General features: G+C 41.9%; 1 protein-coding gene across 1 annotated transcript; it reads right to left on the reverse strand.

Moving 5' to 3' along the window:
* Window positions 1-11,409, reverse strand: pld1b (phospholipase D1b). Its single transcript, XM_030768741.1, has 25 exons — window positions 11,265-11,409; window positions 10,844-11,013; window positions 9,747-9,889; window positions 9,506-9,617; window positions 9,331-9,396; window positions 9,146-9,204; window positions 8,913-9,005; window positions 8,528-8,680; window positions 8,244-8,393; window positions 7,596-7,679; window positions 6,967-7,048; window positions 6,647-6,757; window positions 6,337-6,525; window positions 5,785-5,995; window positions 4,681-4,809; window positions 4,408-4,526; window positions 4,180-4,293; window positions 3,981-4,091; window positions 3,712-3,800; window positions 3,048-3,161; window positions 2,491-2,540; window positions 1,291-1,425; window positions 748-901; window positions 525-642; window positions 1-225 (listed from the first exon to the last, which is right to left on the reverse strand). The coding sequence occupies exons 1-25, from the start codon at window positions 11,407-11,409 to the stop codon at window positions 1-3; spliced, it is 3,126 nt and encodes a 1,041-aa protein (XP_030624601.1).
* Between the last annotated feature and the right edge of the window lie 11,500 nt (window positions 11,410-22,909).

Genomic DNA, 22,909 nt, shown 5'->3' on the forward strand with positions numbered 1-22,909 from the left:
TCAGGTCCAGACATCCATGGGTACCATGGCCTCCTTCGAACCAATGGGTGGGAGAAGGTTGTGCTCGCTAAGGAAATGTAGCGGGAACTGGACCAGGAATCCTCGGATCTTCTTCAGCTCCTCCTGAGCCCGGGCCGGGTCCTCTTTATCAAGCCCAGCCTTTGCTAAGTAGCCCTCAAGTTCTGGGATGGACCTCACATCGCTGGATGGTAAACAACGGAAGACCTGCCAGAGACATGATTAAACAGAAGATCACATTCACTGAACATGAAAAGCATGCAATTCACAGGAACTTGATACAAGAAGAATACGCTTCATTGTGAATGAGGAACCGTGAGATGTGAACTGAAGACTGCACAGAATCATTCATTCATTTACTCGTTTTCCAAGCCGCGTATCCTAATGAGGGTCGCGGGGTGCTGGAGCCTATCCCAGCGCTCATTGGGCGAAAGGCAGAGGGGAAACATGATGGACAGGTCTCCAGTCCATCACAGCTGCACAGAATCAACAGTTAGAAAACTTGCCTTCTGGTAGATGCTGGCGTTACGAGCGGCCGTAGCCATCCACACCTCCTTGTAAAAGTGGTCGCTGATCGGGTCAGTCACGTCAATGCTAGGATCCGTGTTTGCACCCAGGATCATTCTGTCGATGGGGGGGGGGGGCACAGACAGAGCTTTTGAGTGATAATCTATCTCATGCATATAGGGTTAACACATCCAATCCAGCTGCTAATCTCAGATTACCCACCTGAAGCACTCAAGACGGAGCTGGAGCCCAAAGGGTCCCGCCTCATACTCCTGTCCATCCATGACTGATTTCACAGTCTGTGAATCCTCATAGATGACTGCCACCTCACTGTCTCTCTTTCCCAGCATACTGCGGTCATTGATATTAGCAGATCCTAAGCAAGGGGGCAAAGATGATATCATTTAGAGATGAATGAACGAAGAAAGTAGACATTTAATTAAGATATGAAATTGTATTGTGTGTTGTAAAATATACAATACATAATGTGCTGCATAATGACTAAACAGCAGGGGGAGCCACTGAGTCACCATATCAGTATGTAGAAACACTCGTGCTATTACTATTGATCACAAGTGTGTGACGTTCCTTTACTGGAAGCAGCACTAACACAAAATCCCATTCTGTTTATCATATTTTAATGTAACAAAAAGAAGATGTCGTGATGAAAGCAGTTGCAGTCTCTGTCACTAAGACAGACACGCCCCATTCCTACACACACACACACACACACACTCTCTCTATCTCTCTCCCCTATTCTCTTACCAATGATGACTGTGTTATCATCAGCGATAAGCATCTTGCTGTGGACATAAATGAGCTCAGTCACCAGCCTTCCCTCCAACTCAGCATGGGTCCGCAGGCCCGCAAAAGAGATGTAATTCATCCAGTGGTCTCCCACTGCAGACAGAGAGACAGCGAGAGAGAGAAAGAGAGAGAGAGAGAGGGGAAATGTTTTGAAGGAAGTCTGTTCTGACTAAAGCTTTCCTATAAAGCTGACTCATCAGCACAAACTGACACATGAAGACAAAATTTCAGCCTGTTAATTTTCTAAAGGAGGACCTGGGACCTTGAGTGGACCATGTTCAGAGAAATGTAAACACACACTCACACATGTGTCTAAAGGAAACCCAGACATGTTTAGCCTCAAGGAATTGCCCTTTAAACTTTCTGGGATTATGCCAGTGGCAGAGAGAAGAAAATAAGTATTAAAAACAAATCAGTGGTTGGCTTCCAACCACCAGTGTATGAGGGACTCAACCACAGCAACACTGCAACTCAACACCTTAGACCTGCTGGATAATTCACAAACAGAGAGAAACTTCACCCCATCCTCTGTAACGGCTCGGTTAATGGGTTCATTTCACACTTGCAGTCTGCTACAGAACCACCATTTTGGTCTGTGGTAACACACATAGTTTAGTTTACTTTACTTTTATCCCAGTACTTCCTGTGTCTTCATTTCCAGTTACCCTTATAGTGATGTATCACCACTAGGGGTCACTGTGGGCCACAGGGTTGTTAAAATTGTAGCATTAACAAGAATCAAGATATTGAAATGCAAGTTAATTTCATAATATAGCCTGGTTGAAGGTTTCTATGGCTACAATACCATTCTGGTGAGTTATTTAGTCCATTTATAAACTATTCTACTGAAGCAATAGCAGTAAGTCTGTCCTGTGCAGTGAGACAGGTTGCATAACAGGAAGTTCCAGAATAGACTAGCTCTATGGGCAAATCACCTTTTAAAGACTGTCTGCCTGATCTGAAAACAGAGAAGTCAATGATGTTGAGCTGTTATTGAGAACCTTCTGGAAAATATATTTCTATCTGGCTTTCTTTAACTTACACGAATCAGACTGATCAAAAGTGAGAGGACACGTTATGGACAGCTTTTAACTCATGGGCTGTAACAAGCGATCCACATTGACTAAACATGGTAGAAAATGCTAGAAGTGCTCTTACTCTCTCTCCTGAGCTGAGAAATAATGGAACAGTCCCCTCTGATCATGGTTCTGGAAAAAAAAAACAAAAAAACCCCCCCAAAAAACGGAACATAAGATAAGTTACAAAAAAAATCACATCTTAACATCTCAAAACAGAAACACAATATTGCGGTAACAAGATTGCTTTAATCAAACTGGAGCCACTCCAAATCAACTTTCTGAGACTGTAGTTCATGAAATAAAACTGTATTTATTGCATCGATACATAAGCTGCATTTTTCTATTTATAAAGCTTGTGATGGAAAGCTTTACATCAATTGTCCTTCCTCAGTTGACATGGGAAAACTGATAACTTTAATGAGACTGTAATTTCTAGCCTCAGATCTGATATGGCTGTTTTTTTGCAGCATAATTTAATTTGCCTGGTACCAGTGGCCTCTTGCTTCAGTCACTTGCACTTCTGAGACACTAGCAAATAAACTTCGCCTCTCTCTCTCTCGCTCTCTCTCTCTCTCTCTCTCTCTCTATGATATAGGGAATTCATAAAGCTAATACATTTTTGTCTTTGTAGTTTACCTGTAGTTGAAGTGCATGACTGCCTGTATGGCACTGCCTCCTCCTGTGTTTATATCCCCTTCAAACCCAGGCAGAAGAGGAGTAACAATGTAGACTCGATACTTTCTGTTCTCCCTATAAATAACAGGCGAAGGGTAAAACAGCTGAAGAATCATAACATACATGCACATTCCACTGTTATCTTTATTTTCAGCCTGCCTTGCTGTCATACCCGGATTTTTATCGACTGCATAAATAAACCATATATCCCTTCAACAGAATGGAGCATTCAAAGACAAAGAGGAGGAACGCAAGAACGAAGCCAGGGCACATATGGGCCTGGTTAAACAATTGACTGGGCAGTGTGCAGCTTGTGTGTGTATATATGTTTGTTATGTGTGAATGTGTGTGTGAGGGAGAAGGTGAGAACGAGATAAAAGCGAGAAAACAGTGAGGGGGCACAGTGCAGCGAGAAAGCAAAAAAGCGAAAGAGTGAGAGAGAGAGAGAGAGAGACTGTTCTCGGTAGTGACTAAAATCAGTCCTGCTCGACAGCAGATGAGAGTGCCTACTCAGCTGCATGAATCTTAGGATAAGTTATATCTTTACGGAGAACCAGAAGTTTCCAACTGTAAAAATAGTTAAAGGGTTAATTATAGTGAGCGCAGTGCAATAGTGGAATCTTACTTGTAAGCCTTGATGATTCTGGCAGCAATTGCATCTCCAATCTTGTTGTGAACAACCTTGTTATCGGCGCAGCTTATGAAGAACTGGTTCTGAGAGATAAAGGAGAAGCGACCTCAACGCTTATCAATCTGCCTGTCAATCATTACTGCCACAGCACCAATAATCACTCAGCTTGTGTAGCAATAAATTAGAACATCTGAACAATTAATGAGTAAACGTTCAGGTCGTACGACACAGGGAAAGCCGCGTTAGTACAACAGGCCACTCACCTCTATGTAGATGTAGTGTTTACTGTTTTCAATGACATGCACGTAGGCATTGTGGATGGACTCCTCGTGGTACTTAATGCCGGCTGACCAATCAGAGGCAGACCGCAACACCTTAACACAATGCGCAGTACGATAATGAGTCTCAGTGCACGTTTATTAAGCTTATTAAATGAGAGTATGAGGGTAGTCAGTCTTCTACCTGCACTTTGGTTTGGATGCAGCCTGGAACCTGGTATGTGAGCTCATGTGCAGTGGTGTGGGATTTAGGAAGGAGGTATGGGTAGGAGAGAGCCCTGTACTTTGGCTTTACCATCTAAGAGACAGAGCAATGGGAGATAGGCAAATGCTTAGCACATGCAATATTAATTAGACAGTATGTTTTCCCATTAGAGGTCTTGTTGAGAGCGTTGTCGAGATTGTCTGTCACCTTGGTAAAGTTCCAGCGCTGGATAAAGTGCCGGGCAACATCCCTGGCTGCCTTCCCATGAACCACTGAGGCTATGTCGTGCCAAGGCATTCTGGGAGTTAGATGCCTGTCGATAAAATCTGTGAAAATATTGGATATATGAGTGAATTAAAATCAAATCAAAGCCTGCTCTATATCAGCGTCAACTTTAAAAGTGCACAAATAAGAAAGTAAATAAATGAAGAACCAGAAATGATAAATGGTTGGCAGAGGCAAGAACAGGAAGACAATTACCATCAAATGGCTTATCCAGCTGGATCCAGTCCTTGTGGACAAAGTTGCAGTAGTCTTTGCCGTGCCAGAAACGTGTGTTTCCCAGCAGTCCCACCACATCAGCCTGCACACTCTGCGCATTCTCTGCAGCTAAAAACAGTCAACGAACGAGACACTTTTACCCACGGACAAATGAAAGACTGACAGATATTAAGACAAAAAAAAGAGGATTCAAATCCTGTAGTTATTTCTCAGCACTCGGTATAAACTTGTTTAGCAAATCATAGATACACTGAGTCAGAGGAAAACACTCTCCTGTATGTTGGACTGAAGGATACAGTATACATTCTTCAACAAAAAAACCACCACGACATGTCAAAGCTTAGTTTTGCTCAGTGTGGACATGGCGTGAAGAGAGGAAATATTCAACAGAGGCGCCACTGCAGGATAAACAGCAGATAAAACTGGAGTAAACTAAAGTCCTTGGTGGATTCTCTGATTTTGAGATTTTGAATGTCAAAAAGGCCCTGCCACGTTCCCCAGCTATCATTCTCAGACAGAGGTTACAGGGCAAAGCTGGGCTGCCCATGGTCCTAAAAGGAGTTGATTTCTAATTCATATATATTTCTCACAGATTTTTAGCTGACGGGTCAGATTTGCTAGACAAAGATAGCTGCTGTCTGTACCAACGGTGATCTGCACACAAGAATCATCTGTGTGATACATACACAATGCTATTACACACTGCATACAGCTACAGGAGGTGCCTTAATGCACTGTTTCTCCATCCTGCTCCTGCATCCCCTCAGCCCTGTACATTTTACAGCACTCTCTGCTGTGACGTCTCTGCTTTAGCCAACAAAGAGCTTGACACTCAGCTGAGTGTTAGAGCAGGGAGAGATATATAAAATGTACTCTGTTGTGGTCCATCAGGAAAAGGATTGGGAAAAATTCCTTTTAACGGACCGTTAAGAACTGTAGTGTCGTTTAGTCGGGCAGTCATATGGTAAAAAGATACAGCAGCACTGGCTTCCACAGAGGCAGGCAAAATGTACTGAATAATCAATAAACTCATCGGGTACATAAGGTTATTCCCAGTTTTGTGGATGGTGAAGCTGGACTTACTCTCCTCTGTGCTATCCGCACTGCTAACGCTGTCAGAATGGCTCAAGTTGAGTTTCAGTTTTTTGAAGCTGAAGCGATGTCTCTTGTTGCGTCCCTGCCCCTTCAGTTTGGGCTGATCCACAGAATCGGTGCCCACGGAAGTACCATTGCTACGGACGGCCCCAGCGCCACCGGACGGGGCAGCCATACTGGGAGTGGCCTCTGCTTGAGTCTATAGGAAATAAAACAGAAAATGCTAAATTTTATGTACTAATGTAATGTTTAATGTGTTTATCTGAGGGAGGACTGACAGGTTTGAGTTCACGGTAGCTGACATGTTCCATGGTAATGATGCAATCATCAAGATAAAAAATGATTCATTTCATCCTGCTTATTCACTGAGAATGCTGAAAGCACACAGTAGAATCATAAATTATGAATCTCCATCATGGTAATACAATTCTTTATGCAAATTGATTTATGAATCTAAGCCCAATGCTCTGGTATGGACTTGTGCCATGAAACCAGTTATGTGAACAGGAAATACTTTCAGCAGTAAGTTTCAACCCTTACTTCTAGATTTGAGTTCATAGCACGAGTAACACTGCCTATATCAGTCAACCGATGCTCTCGATCATCCCAGCGTCCATATGCCAAGTCGATCCCACCGACAAAGGCCACTGATTGGTCGATAACCACAATCTTCTCATGATGCGCCCAAAGGTAGACCGAGGAGGACACGTGGTCAGGGTGTCTCATCACCTGAAGAAGGTAAAGAAGGAAGAATATTAATCTCTGACACTCTCTTTCCTTTCTTGCTTTCTCACTCAGACACACACACACACACACACCATTGCCTACTCTCTCATGCTGTTGTATTTACCTTGATGTTGGGACTAAGCTGGTGTAGTGTCCTTTTGCTGTATTCACTGTTAATCCCAAGGGCAAGCTCCACTTCCTTGTACAACATCACAAAAATTCGCACATTCTCCTCCTGGGCACCAGAACACAGCACAAAAAGACAGGTGATGTTTACAGTTTACACCACTGAACTACAAGTCCGTATGGTGGCGCTAACGGGCCAATATACACCCCACTGGAAGAGAAACAGTAAATGTATGAGCTGGATTATTTGTACCACTAATCCAGCCACAGCTAGTACTTTAAATCACTGTATGAAATCTGACCCATAGATTAACTCACCGCCTTGCGTTTAAGAATGCAGTCAAGTCGCCAGCGGTTGCCCTCCACCACTGGTCTCTTGAGGAAGATTTCAGGACTAAGCCTGTATTTATGAAAAAAAACAAACAAACAAACAATAACATAAGCACTTAGTCAACTGCCGACATAAAATATCTACCTCTTGTATCAGATGACACCTGACATGAGATTTTTGACACTGTATCTGTGTGATTTGTAACACTATACCAGGATCCTGTCTGATGTGGGTAACAGATCTTTTTGACTACACTGCTAGTTAAGACATGACCTCTATTTGCTCCTTCTCTATTCCTCTTAGGCCGAGGCCATGCCTGGCACTTTTCTCTTTCTATTCATTCCCCCTGTTTTCTCTTTTTTTTGTTCTGTTTCCTGGTCTAGTAAAAAGGAAATATTTAGGTTCTTTGGGAAAACACCTAGTTACTGGCAGTCTGAGGAACAAAACATGTAATCGCATTTTCCAGGTTGGATGTTTCATCTGAGCTGTGTTTTATCCAGGTTATGTAAAGCAGTCCCCAAATGAGATGTTCAGAGACCTATAGAGCGGTCGGCGCACACACACACACACGCGCTTAGTGTGAAATGACACAATTCTGAGTAAAACGTGTACATACCACCAGTCTGTAATGAAGATCTCTTCTTTGGCGCTCTCCAGAGCGTCTGCGACATCCTCCATGTATGTTTTTCCATTCACATACCTTAAACAGACAGAAAATAATCAGCCTGGATTCAAGCACACTCTTTTTCCTTTGCTTAAATGAACCATCTGTAATTGTACATTTTTGAACATATTCCTAAACAAACAAAATTAGCAGTGATCTATTACCTTGCTTTCCTTCTTTCTTTTCTTTTTTTTTTTTTTTTTTGCCATTGAAGCTGTTAGCAGGACAAGAGGAATTAATACTGTAGTCCCAGGACACAGAGGGTCAGAACCGAAAGCATAGTGCCCCTGTCTCACTGAAATGCTATCACACTCCTCTAAGGGGTCAAGGGAAGATCATATCTAATGTTTCACTTTCCCTCTTTTTGTCTCAGGTTACTCTAGTGAAACAGGCTTGACCGTAACCACACCCACACGCAACAGAGAGAACTGGTCTATCTGATCTAAGTGTGCCAGTCTGATATCATTAATAAAACAAATAATAATATAAATCAGACTAAACATGTTGATGGACACACTTTAAAATATCAGCTTTTGCCTGCCAGCTGTATCCTGAGTTATTCACAGCCGGAAGGGTTTTTTTTTTTTTTTTTTTTTTTACCATTTGGCAGGAATGTTCTCCTCTTCACGAGCAAAGGAACCAAATCGGTGGTCTTTCAGGAAGTTGCTGCCATACTTCCTCACAAACTCGTCGATGGCCTGGCCCCACCAACGAGCGTGACGGTAACTGGAACACTTCAGCACCAGCGTCCTACAGGAAACGCATTCCGACACACACCCATCACTATTCACTGCAGATCAATACCAGGACGGCCTAACCCTTAACAAACACACCGCGGGGGACAGGATTAATTGGAATAATGTCACATGAGAGAGCTCACGCACCTGCACAGGCTGTCAATGCGGACGCCGTGTTTGGTCTCTGTGTCTTTGGAGTCCATTTTGATGCAGAACTCTTTGTCTACCAGGAGAACGAAGGAAATAACCCCTGAATCTGGCTTCATGTAAAGCAGGAAGGAGTCCTTAACCACAAGCCACCTGCAAACAGGCGTCAAACCAACATCAGCCCGCAGTGAGTTACTCAATAACATCTGCTTGCGCACAGCTGGATAGAAATAGGATACCGTTGTTGCACTTTCTGCACACCTGCCGACAATCAGAATTTTTATCTAGCAGCAAGAACAGTAAAGGAGGGGAAGGCACAAACGTTTTCTAACTAAACCTACATGTACATGGATACATTTCTGTGAATGACAGAGGCCACACTAACCGTTTAGACCATCGGTAGCACATTTTGCTGCGTCCACAGCAGTTTAACCCAGGAATGCGGTGACCCCCTGACCTTTTGTGAATCATGCCTTCCCTGAAGAGCAAAGAGAAAAGGCATAAATGTGTCACACCTTTAGGTTCAAGAGGAATTGATTTCTCTATTGTTTCTCTCCTCTAAATTCAAAAGGTTTTAGGATATTGGTAATGTTTAATCAAATCACAAATGGCTCTTACAGGCCTTTTGGTCCCAAATCATGGATGAATGACATCTGACTCACATCGATGAACTCCATCTAAAGAAAATCATTGTTGCACAAGAAAATTTTGAATGTGGCGTGACTGTATTATGAAAGTATATGTTCATCAATTCACATATGAACAGCTGTTTTAAAAACGCTATAAGAGAGGAATGAACTCACTGTGGTATGATAGTTCCTGTACATTGGCATTTTCAGCAGCTTATTCAAGTAATCTTCCAGTTGTCTCTGTCAAAAAAGGAAAAAAAAAAAAAAAGGCAAATCATTATTGGCTGCTACTTGACAGGACAGTACAGTGCTGAAGATTGACAGGTAGACTGCCCAATTAGAGACTGACTCTTCTACTGGACACTTGCTCCTCTCTGGCCAGTTCGTCTCCACCTCCACGAGGTAGAGAAGGCATCTGGCGTTCTAGGTTTCCGCTCATAGTTTGCCTTCGCACTGTGTGACTGAGGAAGAAAAACAGAGATTAAAAAAAAAGGTTGAGGGGAGACAAACACAGACTACACAGCTAATAATTACGGTGGAGAAGGTCAACTGGTTGATGGAGATTAATGATTTGGATGGAGTCAGGGTACCTGCGGGTGGGCAGGGGGATTCTCATAAAGGTCTTGTATGTGCGGAGCTCTCTGTGGAGCTCCATGAAGTGTTTTTCTTTTTTCTTCACCACCCAAGTGAAATTCCCATGTTTCATCTCTATTTTAAAGACAGCAGGAAGCACCTGAGGGTAAGAGCAAACAAACATCATCAGTTCTCTCGCTCACTTGTGTTACATGATTCTTATGTTGTCTTCATTTCCACATTTTCTCCCACTTTAGACAGGCCAATGACTCATGCTCATAAGCACCCCCCCCCACCCCGTCACACCCCAGCCAGCTTGGGAGGGTGGAGACCTGCACTGTTCTCACCCAATACATATGGAGCCAGCCACTGCATCCCGCCCATGGGTTATACAGCACTGCCATGCAAGGGTATGCATTTACATAAAATTGCTATTCATTTTTATTCCTTCCCAAACTTTATAGATTGGCAGCGCATTGCAAAGCAATCTGAATGAGTGGTAAGTGGTATGAGCTTTGTGTCTCACCCACCAGAGGGAATGCAGCCAACTGTGGCTTTTTGGACTCCCTCCCACAGACAGCAAATGTGCCACAGCTGGGAACTATTCCATTTCTTTATTAAGAAAGCACTGTTCACGACTGAGAGGTAAATGAGTTCACAAATAAAATTCTGAAACAAAGATTACAAGACTGCATCTCCATGGCAACGTCCATTAACTCTGTAAAGGTATGTGAAAGTATACTGTATATTAATTCTATAAAGGTATGGGAAAGTATACTGTATACTCTATGAAGGTATGGGAAAGTATACTGTATATTAACTCTATAAAGGTATGGGAAAGTATACTGTATATTAACTCTGTAAAGGTATGTGATAGTATACTGTATATTAACTCTGTAAAGGTATGTGATAGTATACTGTATATTAACGCTGTAAAGGTATGGGAAAGTATATGGTATATTAACTCTGTAAAGGTATGGGAAAGTATATGGTATATTAACTCTATAAAGGTATGGGAAAGTATATGGTATATTAACTCTATAAAGGTATGGGAAAGTATATGGTATATTAACTCTGTAAAGGTATGGGAAAGTATACTGTATGTAACTCTGACCTTTGAGACACTCCTCTGCGTGGTGATGTTGAAGCGGTCCTGGGCGGATGTGAAACGCTCCACATCCATAATTTTAGCAGTGATTGGAACCACCCTAGAGATGAAGACTCTTGCGTCTGACTCTTTGAAGCCTTTTGTTTCATACACAGCAGAGAAGGGGATACGCAAGTCTGCAAACATATTCAGAAAACCAGATTAGTACAGCCCAATCTAGTAAAACAGATCACAAACACAATTAACCCATAAGGCAAACTTCACGTGAACTTGCTTGATGTTTTCATATTTATCGGTGATGTTCATTAGCAAAACGAAATTACACATTGTCTGTGTCAGTGATTCCAAACACATGTTGAAAACAATGACTGTACACAACCGCAACAAACACCAAGTGTTAAAGTTCAGCCGGTTAACTTGTTCTTACTCGGATTGTTGGCATCATAGCCGTCGAGCTCCTCCTCGCCGTCTCCGATGTCGAGTTCTCGCGTGTCTAGCTTTTCCATGATATCGGTCATGTCAGAGGCGACCAGATGCAGGGTACTGGCTGTGGGATCTGGATTGCGCAGCATGGCTAACACTCAGCCTGCCGGCCAGGGCTTTCCTACGAACGCAACACAACACAACACAACACAGCCGATGATACAACAGTGTGCTACACAAAGTAAGACAACCCCAACAACAATAGCTTCCCAAACTTTTGTTTTTTCATCTCAGAAGAAGTGGGTGAAAGGTTATCCGAGACAAGACAGCGCACTGATAGTGTTGGTGCTGTTTTGAGAACTGCTGGTTAATTTTGTCTCGTGATATATCCATGGTCACAGGGGTAGAAAAGACAAAAGCTTAATCCGCTCACTCCTCCAAAGACACGGAGGCGGTGAGAGAAGAAGCAAATGCGTCATATGAAGGGAGAAAGAAGAGCTGAATGACTCAAGAGAAAAAGGGTGAAATGGAGGACTAGGATTTCCAGACCTGCTCATCCTGTTCCCCTTTACAGTTCTGTCTGAATGGCTCTGACGAGAAAATGGAATGCCCCTTTTGTACGGGACGGCATAGTCTTCCGCTATCAGATCATACTTTAAATATCAAGCAAACATCACCATTCTTTCTTCACCATTCAGATGAAGGACATATCAGCATACGCTAAAATGATAAATACGTGATGGAGTGGATGAATGAAAAGGATGGTGGTTTGGTTAAAGGAAAAAAAAAAAAGCGACTGGTTATGTTGTAAGAAGAGATCATGTTGCCTGAACCAAAAACAAACATAGATACTCATTCAAACAGCACAAACAACTAAACCATTTGTCTAATGTGGAATATAGACCAGACAGATGCACAGGTTCCTTTTCACAAGGACACAGGATACATAAGACCTACATGTTTACCTTTGTGTCACAGCTACAGAGAAAGATGCGTGAAGGACATGTCTACACTGCACATGATTTAAAAAATCTTCCCGCTCATTCACATCAAAACAGCCAAGTATTGCAATAAAAAATGATGCCTACTGATGTGTTACATAAAAAGTAAAAATGGTTTAATTTAATCCAGACATAATCCCATGTTTGTTTAATGTCCCTTCAAACCCCAGTGAAGAGCTTACACTTAGAAAGGGTTCATGTCAGAATAAAGACGAGGTTTGTGAGCAGGTGTGTGCGTGTGTGTGTGTACGTGTGTGTGTGTGTGTGAAGCACATGGATTGATTATATCACCACAGCTGATGTTGTATCCTGCTGTGCTGTAGCCACTGTCTCCATGGTAAAAAAGAACAGGCACCGTTCCAGCTTGTTACTGTGTCAAATTTAATCAAAACTACCATCACTTCAGATCTCCCCCAGATTAATCGGTGAGCAGTCACCGCACCTCTTACTGACTCATTACCAGAGACATAAAGTTAGAGACAGTACAAAAAAAAAAGAGTGAGCAGAATAAAATAAATGTCATGTCTCACTTCAGGAAGTGCAGGAACTGTACAGGAAATCAAGCAAAGACAGGGTGTGCAAGTTGCATCCATGTGACCAGTCTCACATCTAATAATAAAAGAAGCAAGCCCCCCCCCCCCCTCCATCCCCACCCCCACCCCCAAAAAACCACACACATTTGCTGCCGTGTACATTGTGAGGCAGAAATGAAGAGAATGCTCGACAACAACACATCAGTGAAAACTCATTCCAAGATTACCATTATTTGACATCAAATAAAGATTAGGGAGGATGCAAAAATAGACACTGTTTCTGTTAACGCAGCGCTGTAAAGGAAAGCCTGCCAAAGGCGAAGGAGGAGTCTCCATGACAACAAACATGCAATCAAGCATGTCCACACTGAGTAATGCTGGGGACGTATGTGGTTCAACCACATTTTTTGCTGGGTTTACTTTGAACACTGCTGTCATAGGGCTGGTAAATATAAAGCTTTATAGTGGCTCCTTCAACTTTAGCTCCTTAAATATTTGCTCCTAAACAGAGAAAAACTTGAGTTGGGGTTCTTAGCAAGACTATTGACGAGTTGATGATTCATTGCAAATGAGGTTCTTTTTCTTTGAGGATTTTCCGAACTACAGAGAGCTTTTGTCAGGAAACCCTATGTGGTCATGCCTGTGCTTTAGACCAGAGACCAGTGCGGATGTTGTGTACCGCTGGGTGAGTCGCTTTCAAGAGGGGGGCGTGGAGCCGAAACCCTGCAGACGTAAACTACAGAGCACTGCCAATAAAAGTCCCCGCACAAATCTGGGTGACTGTGAAATGAAAGATTTTTCACTAGCTAATTCAGTCACACCTCTCAATTAAAAAGCTGGCCACTTTTGGGTTCCCATTAAAGGCTCCCAGGCCAAACTGTACCACATGGGCACAATTCTACACCACGGGGGAGTAATTTAGCCGTGTAATCCAGAAGCAGCATCGAGTTGCAACCCAGTTTGGGAACAACTTACCCAAGCAGACGATAACAGATCCCAGTTGAAGGTGAAGTCAAAAGATCAATCTCTCATGGTCTCATGATAGCACGTGACCACAAATCTGGTACGAATATGATTACATGGCATGCTGTCGAGCTGTTCTTTCGATCTTTTAAATAGTCGATAAGGCGGTCTCTTTCAGAGCTTAGCGATATTTCATACAACCCTTATAGTTTCCCGAAAACCTTCTAGGGACCTGTGGTTGCTCTGCAAGAGAAGAGAACACTTTTTATGAAAGCCCTCATTCATTTATCAAATTGGAACTTACACTGCATGCAAATCCATCTTTATCTGGGTTCCGCGGCTCTCCTTCCATAGAATACACGCTCACAACACACACCCCTTTGACAAACAAATATTTCCGATATTTATTCATTTAGACATTTTCATTTTAGCATATACGTTTTCTAATACAAAGAGGCTAAATATCATCTTTCTGCATTTATACATATGGTCGTTAATACGTGACGAAGTGAACGTTGGCATGCCTGGACACCTAGGTGTAAAAGCATGCTTGAGATACTAGATGCTCAGGTACTCTCATCCGTTAGCATTCCTTCACATATACAATGTTTCCTACATTTTTCTCTGCGCTATACAAACAGAAAAAACCCCAAAACAATACGTCTTTGTCACTTTAGTTAATACATACAATCTTACACAGTGTTGTGTTTAATTAGGCAAAAAAGGCAGACATTCCTCTTTTTTGTTAAAGCAGTCCGTTTTGTTTGAGTAAACCACACCTGCATTTACGACGGTGCAGTGGTTAAAGTCAGCTAAGAAAAACAGAAGAGAGGGAGCGGGGAATAATTAGTCTGTGGAGGTGAATCACAGTCATGCCCTGAGTTTTTCTCTGTAAGCTAAACCTCAGAAGTTATCCTGTTCTCGCAGTTCAGTCTCAGGCCAAGGCCGAAATGCGTCTTTGTTTATACTAACACCATATTTACGCTCAGAAGGGTAACGACCTGCTGCTTTGCTGCATTCTTCCACTGTCCTTCGTCAAACACATCCAGTCAAGTTTAAATCTGGCAGACATGCTAAAACAGCCCGGGGAGATTTTTGCCACTTTGACTGAGCTGTGAGCAAGGGGAAAAATGGAATCTGACAGGGTTCATTTATTCAAGTTCACACAGTATCACACTAACAGATAATACAAAACAGCTCTGGTCAAACAGGTACTCCTGCATGTTCACTGCCTCTCAGTGGTTAAGCAACCCACTGGTCTTGTCTTACACATAAACCAGTGATCATGAACGTGAGCTGACGATTGATGTGGAGAAGGTTGGGAAAGAGAGAGAAACAGCGAGAGAGATGATACTGTCATATATCATCACACATATGCAACCAAATTTCCATAATCTGATGAGATCCTCTACCTAATCCCAGGACTGACGTATCGTTAAAAAGTATGGTGTGAAATTAGTCAGGGTTCTGGGGGGTTTTTGTGTGTTTGTTTTTGGTTCTTTGTTTCGTTGTGTTTTGTTTTCTTATCGGGGCAACAGGACCAGCAGATGTGACCACAGACACCAAAGACTTTTTTCAAGAGAAAGGGAGTCCCCTGCTTTTTTGGGGACTTTAAAACATGACAGCTCCCCCTCACAAATCCCATTAGACATTGGCACTGTTAGAGGGACAGGGTGCCAACAATGACCAGGGAGCACTCACTCTAATTGGGTACAAATAGAACCACCGCTCACCAGGTGCCTAAGTATTGAGTTTACAGAGTATACGCACCTATCTGCCCACACAAACACACACTATGCACACACACACGCATGCACGCACACACGGTCCACGTTCTCAAACGGGAACAAAACCATAAAATGATTCCATTTCGACCACTAATCCTCACACTAAGGATTAGCAAATTTCGCAAAGCCTCCCTGATTATTTTCCATTCACTGCTTTCACAGAAAGAGTACGAGTCTCAAATATACGAAACCCGCAGATACACAAGTTTCCAAAAGTGACAACTGCGGTACACAGTGGCAAGTTATTTTCACATTTCTCTCTGAACAAGGATGGAAATAGACACACACACACAGACTTCATTTTACTTCCATCTTTCTTCTACATCTTTCTTCCTTGGATACTTTACTTGATCCACAAAGTCACTCTCCCACTTACATAACACATGTGATGAGTACAGAGCAAAAATGGTAACAAATCAAAAATGATAAGACACTGACCCACTGTAACACCAATGTCTACATTTACCAACTACCCCACATGCCCCCTGAGAGGGAATAATTAGGCGCCATACTGATGCAAAAAAAAAAAAAAAGGACAAATAACCAAAAACAGGGAAAGGGCTTACTCACCTGCCACCCCAAAAGGCAACAGGACCCCATGATGTCTGTTCCCTTGTTTCCGTTCTTTTTCTCACCAGTCAGATAAACACGAAAAACATCCAGATCCTATGAAAAACTGTGCATGCTGTTCTCACAGTGACTGAGAGTGCGTGCGTGTGTGTGTGTGTGTGTGTGGTTGTTAATGCCAGGAGAGGCAAAAAGGGCTGAGTCTCGGCAGTCACATGAGGGTGGAGGAGGAGTGAGGTTCTAATTATTACACAGCTGATATATCCTGTCAATCTTACACTTCAACCAATCCGATTCTTAGGGGAAGTCTCGCATTAACCCAAAATGAGAGACATTTCTAGTTCACTGCATCTACTGCACTGGAAAGAGGAAGTCTGAGTCGAAATTTAAAAACTGGGGTTCAAGGCTGTATCTGATACACTCTGGACACTCTGGTCAATTGTCCAATTTATGGTCTGACCGCATGTCTTCTCTCTTTCTTTTTCTGTCTGCGACACACTCACATTGTTTATACCCACCTTCCTCTTCCAGTCCATTTTCATCCATGTTTTCCTCTCCTGAATACATATTACTTTGGCACTGTGGTCCTTGTAATATATTACCAGTACAGTTTCTCAGAGTAATGCAAAACTATACAATGTATCACAAGCAAAAAGGCAAACCAGTGAGCCAAACTAGAGTCACCACCCCCCCCCCCCCCCCCCCCCGGATAAACAGCTCATGAAATTCAGATATGACGGACAATCCAATTTCCCCCCCTATAAACACTCCCACACACCCAGATATACACAGAAGAGAGATGTCATTTGAAAAGAATGGTTATGGCTTTTCTTAATGGCGGACCATGGGAAATAAGATGATGAAGCCTCCTGCTGAGATGATGTAACCTGACTGAATGAAGCAGACCGTTTTTTTTTTTTAGAGATGCATTTTAACAGGTCGCACATGCCATACCTGCAGCCAAAGACAAGTACAGACTTGACGGTTTTTCCTCCTACAACTGAAAGTTTGACAAAAGAAAAAAAAAAAAAAGGAAATCTGGCTTCTGCATGTCCTTCCGCCGATTATGCTGGTGCCCTTTTTTCGCAAAAAGCCAAAACTACTGATAGTAATTATTAAGATCTGATCAATGCACAGGGTAAAAGTGATGAGGTGATGAAGTATAGTGATGAAATTTACCAGATAAAAACGGCGTGGTTTTCATTCACATCTACGTCTGTATATACTTTGATATTAATACCTAAACCCTTCATCTTTCAGAGAGGATATTACCCGCTTTGCATGATGACATATTAATAACGCTAATCTGATAAAACATTTCTCCACCTTACTTTATGAGCCGGTCACTTAGGGACAGCATTTTACAGAGATCCAGCCAGTTCTCTCCTTCTCAGCCATAATCTTTTCTCTGAGGTGATCGACACAAATGAAGAATCCACTCTTCCACTCGTATTCCGTACAGCATTAATTAAACATTTCAATGATATATTAACAGTGAAGGGTAATGAGAAACCAATCTCTCAGCCATCTCAAAACAGTCATATCACAGGCATCATTAGGAGGGAAAGAAAACGGATGCCTTCGGAAAACAAGTGATCCAAGGTTACTTGGACGCTGAGTGTTTCTGGGGTGAATTTGGCGTGGGAAGCAAATGCATGACCACCTTTTTTAAGTCTTGACAAGCATGAGAGGAAATGCGTAATCTAGCGCCATCTAGTGATGACGGTCGCACACAGCACTTATGAGTGAACGAACACCATGTCTCCAACCAAACACAGTCATTACTGGTTTCACAACAGAGTTGCATTTTGTTGACAAAGACTGTTTCCTAATAAGCCAGATAAGCCAGCAGCTGTAAACGTCACACTCACTAAGGTAAAACAGCAAAAAAAAAAAAAAAAACAACAAAAAAAAATGGATCTTCAAAGTGAGGTGTAAAACAAACCAAGCACGGCAACATGCTTGGTTTGGATTTCGCCTTACAGGGAAATCACTTCCTAAAAGAATCTACTAAAAGCATCTGCAAACTGAATAAATGTAATAGAATGTAATGCATCACATTAATATTTTAACATTATCAAATCAGAGTCTCGTGTGATTAGACTTATATGGTCAGATAAGTTTATTCAGTTTTTTCATCTTTTGACCCACAGAGCTAGTGAAGATCAATGTGCAAAGACAGATACTGACAGGCTTATGCTGTACTGTGGGACACAGAAGGGCGAACCCAAGGGTCACATGACTTTGATCATGACTGCTGCCTTGCATCCGAGAGGAAGATGTCTGCATTCTTAGAGTGAAATCCTCAATAAGAATGAAAGAATCATGCTCTTGGCTTCCTGAAAGCTTTTTAAGTGCACACAGTAGAGTGCAGATGGCCTGATATCTGCCTACCTGCTGCAGTTTATTATGGGAGATACAGATAAGAGCATGAACATTGACAAGATCACTTTTACACACACACACACACACACACACACAGAGAGAGAGAGAGAGTGTGAGTGAGAGAGCGAGAGAGAGAGAGCGAGAGAGAGAGAGATGGACAGACAGACTACTTTACTGCCCTTTCCACATACAAACTGAATGGTTGACAAAGAAAAAGAATTAACATCTGTACCTCAGTTATTTAAAGTATATGCATGTCTGACTTTCTCTACTGCAAAAACACTTTCATATACTGCATACTTTAAAGCCCCGTACAAGCGTGATTAAAAACAAAACACAGACACACAATTTGACCCTGAGGGCAAGTGATGCATTTTCACTTGCTGCACTGCTTCCTGATGCTCAGCATGAAAGCTACAAATTTTTTCTCTGACCACAAGACCAGCTTCCTCTTTTTCGGTTAAAGCGTCCAGTTAAAAATTTCAACATCTTCTAACATAATAAAAACATTTATAAGCCAACCACTTCTCAAAGGCATGGCAAATGCACTGGGAAGCACTCAAAAGAGAACATTAACAATATTAGCGAGAAAGGCTAACTGTAATAACCAGAAAACAGCAACTGGCACTACTTGACACATATTACTCACGCCACAAAACTTTAACCAGCAAACAAGAGGCACTGTGTACGTCAAGCTCTAACTGCCAATTAGTCAATGTTTGAGTTCTTCAGGACAAACTGAAATCTCATGATCTCAAATTCTTTCACTGGGGCAGCAAGAAAACAGCTATATCTCTAGCATGGACAAAAAAACTATGCCACCAAGCAAGCCCTGCGGCCACAAACCATAAGGTGAATTCTTGACATTTTCTCATCATATACTCAGTTCAACCTATAAGAACACTATCAAACTTTATTCTAAATGCTGAAACAGACACTCTATCTGTGTGAATGTGTGTGTGGGTGTGTATTAGTGTTCATGCGAGCACATGTATCATTGCTCTGTAACGAGCCATAATTTGATGACACACCTGACTGCCTACACGTTTTCAGGAACAGCAGGCTGCTAATGGGCAGAGATCACCACACCTGAGCAGATGGGATTCTCGAGAATATTAGCAGAATCTCTACTCATAACATAGCCTCGTGAGGATGGACAAAGGGCTAAACACAACTAAACACTACACAACTAACCATAAACACACATAAACCACAGCCCACTAAGTCAACCTAACACTCCCATTCAGTGTTTACCAAGTTACCAGATACCAAGGAAGCCAACCACTATGTATCTGAGGAACTCATACGAAGAGAAATTGAAAATAATAAAAATGATAAGAGAAAAAAAAAAGAACAATTGAAAGGAATATTCAATTAAACTTGCTCATTTAGTAGGCTATTCATCTACTGTGGTGTTTCTGAAAACACCACGCGGCGGTTTTGAGAGATATTCCTCTTATCAAACGAAGAACTACACTCCACCCAAACACAAATGATTATACAGCAATACAGTCCGAGTCAAAATGTCCACACAGCTGGCCTACATTTAACATAAACATTAACATGAAACACATAGTCCAGCATTGTTTCACGCATTTTACCTGTCGTATGCGATCTGAGTGAGAGACGAGGAAAACAAAAATGAGAACATCTGTTGGGTGTCATCTTTAGTTAAATCTGTCAATCATCACGCCACATCCTTTACAACGCCGATTAAAGCGGCTATGCTGGAACAGCAGGTTGCTCACCTGAAGTGGCTTAAGTAACATACTGAAAGAGCCCAGCTATTTCACATTCTAGTTTGGAAAATCGTCACTTTGTGTATATTTGCAGTGTTTTTCCGATACTAAATTTGAACGATTGTTTCGTTATAAGCAAATACAACCAAGGGGGTAAAAGTACCACTACAGTAACAAGTTGTGACTCATCATGAAGCTCGTACAATTTGACGCAGTTGTCCAATACAGATCTTCATACGCTACAGGGGATGCACCGTAAGGAGGTTTAAGTACCCCCGGAGGATGTATGCGTCGAACTGCCCGGCACATGTATTAAAAACTTAGAGAATTTACTTCCGACTATACTACGACGGCTGGTGAAATCAGTAATCTGTCATTAAAAAGGACAAAAAAAAACATACCTCAGGTAGGCTATTCGAGAGAGACGACCTCAAGGGATTGTCGCTTGGCTGGCCTTTCCTGACTTCGCTGCGTGCATGCCACAGAACATTGCTCTACTCCCCACTCGGCTTCCTCACGAGGGCCCGCCCTATTACAGTGTGCATAGTAATTTGCTTTTCCCCTACCTGCCAAACGCCAACGTAAAAAAACGCACCATTCATTTGTTTAGCAGCGGGAACTGTGTTCGTCCTATCCTCTATATGGCAACGGTAGGCTATCGCTGTTAAATCTATAGTAAATAAATGTTTATTCTGCTGCTTAGGGTAAACGGTTGCTATTGATGTGCGTCTCCTCCCCCTGCACTCTTCTAATGCGGATCATACTTTCGGTCCAGTTTGTCCCTTCAGCAGCTTGATTTATTTGTTAGTTAGGTTCATTTTACGACATCATGTTGATGTCGTGGATCAGCATCACTCTGTACCAGAACCTCACAACAATTAGATGTTTCTGTGGATGCCAAAATGTAACGTGTAGTGGTGTTATGTTATGACAACTCATGGATTGTGAAACATAAGCGAAAGATACGGATTAACACCAAATCCTTATCATGACTAAATGCAACTTTGTTTCGACTGGGCGTCCTGTTATCTCAACTAATGAGGCTTTCTCTCAGTATGACCTAGTTCACTCTATATGTAGTCAAGTGATGGCTCGGTCAGTACTCATCTGAGAGAATTAATTTATTTAAAACCAAGACTTCTGGCCACTTTGAACACAGTAAGATAGCTTCATACAGTCCAGAGCAGCCCGACATTCCCGTCACTCCTCGGTCGTGTAATCAAGTCGGGCAGCATTTTTCTGCCAAGTCAACTTAGTTTCCAAATGGAAAATTCACTGACTGATCTAAGCGACACACTGGTCCATTCTAATTTTACAATGCACAGGATGAAAACGTGAGTGATCTATTTTCGCGAAAATGATGGAATTATTTTATATAATTTATAATATATATAAATATAATCATATATATAATAGTATATATTATGATTAAGCCTATATATCATGAATATAATATCTCAAATATATATCTTTCATTGTATCATACCTCTACATGTGTCGCGTAGTTTAACCCTTCGAATGAAAAGTCAGGATGCTGATGGTAAAGTCAGAGGAAAGCCCATTACCCCATCGTGTGGTGGATGGGTTAAGTGCAAGTCAAAACAACACTGAAACGTGACTGATCCAACTTTGGATTTTGCTGTCGCGGTAAGCGCAAGAAAAACAAATAAAATTGTGCGTTTTAAGACATTGCCAGCCGTTTGACGAAGACCTACGTGAACAACACGAATCTTCTGTGCTCTAGAGGATAGTAGGACCGGCTACACTACTAGACTTCCTGTGCGTAAATACTTCGAGTGTTATCGCACTTCATTGTTTAGATGAAAAGGCAAGAATTTATTGAACGTGCTACAGTAATGTATTATTCTCTACCGACAAGAGGTAGCCAACAAGCTTCTGAGAGCACCTCATGTTAGTTTTGCTTCAACTTGCCATAACCTTGGTTTAACCTGTTTTCCTAAACTGATAGGCTGTGGGCATTCAATTTGCAAGCACAATAACAAGTGCACCCTCTTTTTATGCTACAGGTCGAAACAGACATGTTGCAGCATTTGGCATTTTTTAAAGATTGGAAATTCTTGACATCCCTAGGTTGGTTTGTATGTATGTGCATGTTAAGCAGATGAAAGTCGATCTGATATGTTTTTGTATCATTTGGTCCAAATCCCATTTCACCTAATAATCATAGTCACTGCGAATACATAAGAGTTATGAAATCAGTGTATTGTCCAGTTGTTTCTCATTTTAAGGATTTTGGGATTTAACTATTTAGGAATTTTTCTTTTTCAGACTATTTTATTTTAGGATCCAGTCGAATGTTATCCAGATAAATATATTAGTGTGGCTCCATCTCCCACTCCTTCTACTTCATGATTGTTGTGGAAAATGACATTTCCCAATATTACAATTTTTATAGAAAGGCAAAGGATCACAAATCAGAAAAATAGGTCTAGCAGTCTAAACTGTAAGCAAAAATTTCACACCGTGACTATTCATTCTATGATTAAATGGTTTATACCAGAATCAGTCTCTTGGTCAATGCGTCCTGTAGCCAGTGGTGGAAAGAAACAATACCATTAGAAGTATTCGACTGAATTTGGGGCCAATGATTTCATTTTACTGCTTGGCTTTTAATTGAAAAACGGCACATTTGGGAAATAAAATGGCATGCTCA

This window comes from Chanos chanos, chromosome 3 (assembly GCF_902362185.1).
Source record: "Chanos chanos chromosome 3, fChaCha1.1, whole genome shotgun sequence".
NCBI lineage: Eukaryota > Metazoa > Chordata > Actinopteri > Gonorynchiformes > Chanidae > Chanos > Chanos chanos.